This window comes from Elephantulus edwardii, unplaced genomic scaffold (assembly GCF_000299155.1).
Source record: "Elephantulus edwardii isolate Elephantulus edwardi_28Jun2011 unplaced genomic scaffold, EleEdw1.0 scaffold00054, whole genome shotgun sequence".
In the NCBI taxonomy this organism is placed as follows: domain Eukaryota; kingdom Metazoa; phylum Chordata; class Mammalia; order Macroscelidea; family Macroscelididae; genus Elephantulus; species Elephantulus edwardii.
The window spans coordinates 749,972-752,851 of record NW_006399804.1 but is presented as its reverse complement, the minus strand read 5'-3'; the positions used below and the strand labels follow the sequence as shown (position 1 = coordinate 752,851).

The 2,880-nt window shown below is 39.5% G+C and overlaps 1 protein-coding gene across 1 annotated transcript; it reads left to right on the top strand.

Annotated features, from left to right (window-relative positions):
- The first annotated feature begins 691 nt into the window (after positions 1-691).
- LOC102855479 (transcription initiation factor TFIID subunit 12-like) lies at positions 692-1,171 on the top strand. Its single transcript, XM_006887047.1, has one exon. The coding sequence runs from the start codon at positions 692-694 to the stop codon at positions 1,169-1,171; it is 480 nt and encodes a 159-aa protein (XP_006887109.1).
- Positions 1,172-2,880: the final 1,709 nt, after the last annotated feature.

Sequence of the window (2,880 nt, the reverse complement as noted above, 5' to 3'; positions counted from 1 at the left end):
ATCTAATAAAAGACTAAAAATTAAAGGGTGGAAAGAAATAAACCGAGCAACTGGCACCACTCAGAAATCAGAAGTGGCAATACAAGTCTTTGATAAAGTAGTCTTTGGGATGAAAACCACCATAAAAGGTAAGGGAGGGCACTGCATCATAATTAAACAAATGGCAGATCAAGAAGACATAATCTTAGTTAACATCTATGCACCAAATGATAGACTATCAAACACATAAACAATGGTTGACTGATTTTTTTTAAAAGATTTTTTAAAAACCCCAAAATAATAGGAAGATATTTTACTCTCACCAAAGGACAGGTCAACTTAAAAGTAACTCATCCAAGATGCAGAACTAAACAATACAATTAGCCAACTCAATCTCATAGATGTATCCAGGATAATTTCCAGAGTTATAACACAATCAACAATCATGGTAACAAGAGTTAAGGTGGGGAAAATGTGTTTCTTTGGAGAAATCTGCTGTCAGAGACTTCTCCAAAGTTCTAAAAAGCAAAGATGTTAGTTTAAAAACTAATGTGTGAGACCAGCTGCTGAGATGAACACTTCACTGGGGCAGTCTCCGCATATCATGGGGAGATAGACACTGCTGCCTTTGATTGGCCTTGGCCCTCACAGCTCTAAAAAGAAACAGGATCTTGATAAACTCGATGATCTGAAGTCCAAAGCACGGCAGATTATGAACCAGTTTGGCCCCTCAGCCCTAATCTCCAATTTCTCATCTATAAAACTGGAACCAGCCAGCACCCCTCCACAAGGCTCCATGGCCAATAGCACTACTGTGGTAAAGCTACCAGGCATTACTCCTGGCACAGGAGGTCGACTCAGTCCTGAAAACCAGGTATTAACGAAGACGAAATGGCAAGACTTGGTAAGAGAAGTGGATCCCAATGAACAGTTGGATGAAGATTTAGAGGAGATGCTACTACAGATTGCCGACGATTTCATTGAGAACGTGGTGACAGCAGCCTGCCAGTTTGCCAGGCATCGCAAGTCCAGCACCCTAGAGGTGAAAAATGTCCAGTTGCACCTAGAGCGCCAGTGGAACATGTGGATCCCAGGTTTTGGCTCAGAAGAAATTCGACCCTACAAAAAAGCTTGCACTACAGAAGCTCACAAACAGAGAATGACATTGATCTGGAAAACAACCAAGAAATAACATACGGAGAGGTCGGGAAATGGACAACAATGCGTTTGGAATTTGGAGATACTTGAGCTGAGGCCTCAGCCATCTCATCCGTGGAGTTGTGTTTTTTTTTGTTTTGTTTTGTTTTTTTTTAATGCTTTACAGAGAAGCATATATTTTTTATTAACAGTGCAGCAATATCTATAATGACTGAGAGGATCTGCCAAAAGAATAAAGCCTCCTACCCCAACTTCCAGTCTCTCTTGCCTGCCATCTCAAAGAGGTGGAATATATCTTCCAGAGAAGATTTTTCTTTGTGGTTTATTATATAAGTGATTGAATATGGAACAAAGCATAATGGTCTTTTTGGTGAGACAGTATTAGCAGGACATACAGAGGTTTTTGTTTCCTCCTCTCCTCACCCTTCCTTTTTCTTTGTAATGTCAGTGTTTATATGACTATAACTTTCATTTGCTTTTACAGAATAAAGAAGTTATTAATAAAAAAACTAATGTGTACTGGATCCAAATGATAGTCTTATATAAATTCTTAAGCATCTGAAAGTTGAACAGTGAATAAGGATAGAAAAGAAGAATGGATGTCTCTGAATTGTGGTATTGGAGCACTGAATATCTCATTGATTTCCAAGAAAATAAGCAATTCTGTCTTGTGTTTCTTAGAGGCAAGAATGGTAAAATTTGTCTTGCAGGTTTGGAGCTTGCTATCTGGTGAGGAAAATCCTTGAAGAAAGGCTTCATCCTGGTTAAGGTCAGGACCAGAGAAAGAAGTGGATTAACAATGAGTGTAACAATGTGCTCAAGCCATCAGAGAGAGTGGGGATGGCACAGTATGTGTCAAAGTTCAGGTTTGTTGTTCAAAGTGTCATTAAGTTTTGTAATCAGCTTGATGCCACCTAACAACAAATGCTCAGGTATGAAATTCTGGGCTTATACAGTAAATATATAGTTAGTTTTAATGAAACTGAGTGGCTACAAACATACTATATTACCACTTGAAATGGTGAGTTAGTGTCTCCAAATCTTTTTCAGCACTTGGTATTACCATTATTATTTTTTTTAAATCTAGTAAGTATGTTTTTTTGTACTATTGAGTCAAAACTGACCCATAACTGAACCTTGAGTGGGTTTTCAGAGGAAGTTAATCACACAGCAGGAGAACTTTCTCCTGCAGATCAGTTGAAGTGCTTGACCCATGTGTCTTTGGAATTGCAGCCCAGCTTCTTGCCACTAAGCCAAATAAGAATGTGTTGTTGTTATGTACTGCTCTATGTTAAGCCAATTTTATTGTCTCTGACACTCCTCCATCCATTCCTGCAGTCACTGAGTAAACCCCTATCATTTAGGGTCTTCTTCTCTTGTGCTGTTCCTCCACTCTTCCAAGCATGATGTCCCCCTCCAAGGGTTGGTTTCTCCTTGTAGCATGCCCAAAGTAAGCCTGACTAAGCTTCAAATTCCTTGCCTTCAAGGAGTAGCCTGGTTTCACTCTGTTCAGGACGAACCTATTTTTTCTCATAGCAGCCCATGGTATATTCAATTCTTTTCTTCAGCACCACAGCTCAAAGATATCAATTCTCTCTCTATCATCCTTAGTCATTGTCTGAAGCTCTCTGATACACAGCAAGTAGTTGTGAAAACTGTGACCTGGATCTGGCCCATCTTTGTCTCTAGACTGACATCATTGCCCTTCAGTACTCTGAATATCAGGTCCCTTATAGCAGATTT

What these genes read in the sequence shown, in the direction of transcription:
- LOC102855479 (XM_006887047.1), top strand. Translation starts at nt 692, where the DNA reads ATGAACCAGTTTGGCCCCTCAGCCCTAATCTCCAATTTCTCATCTATA.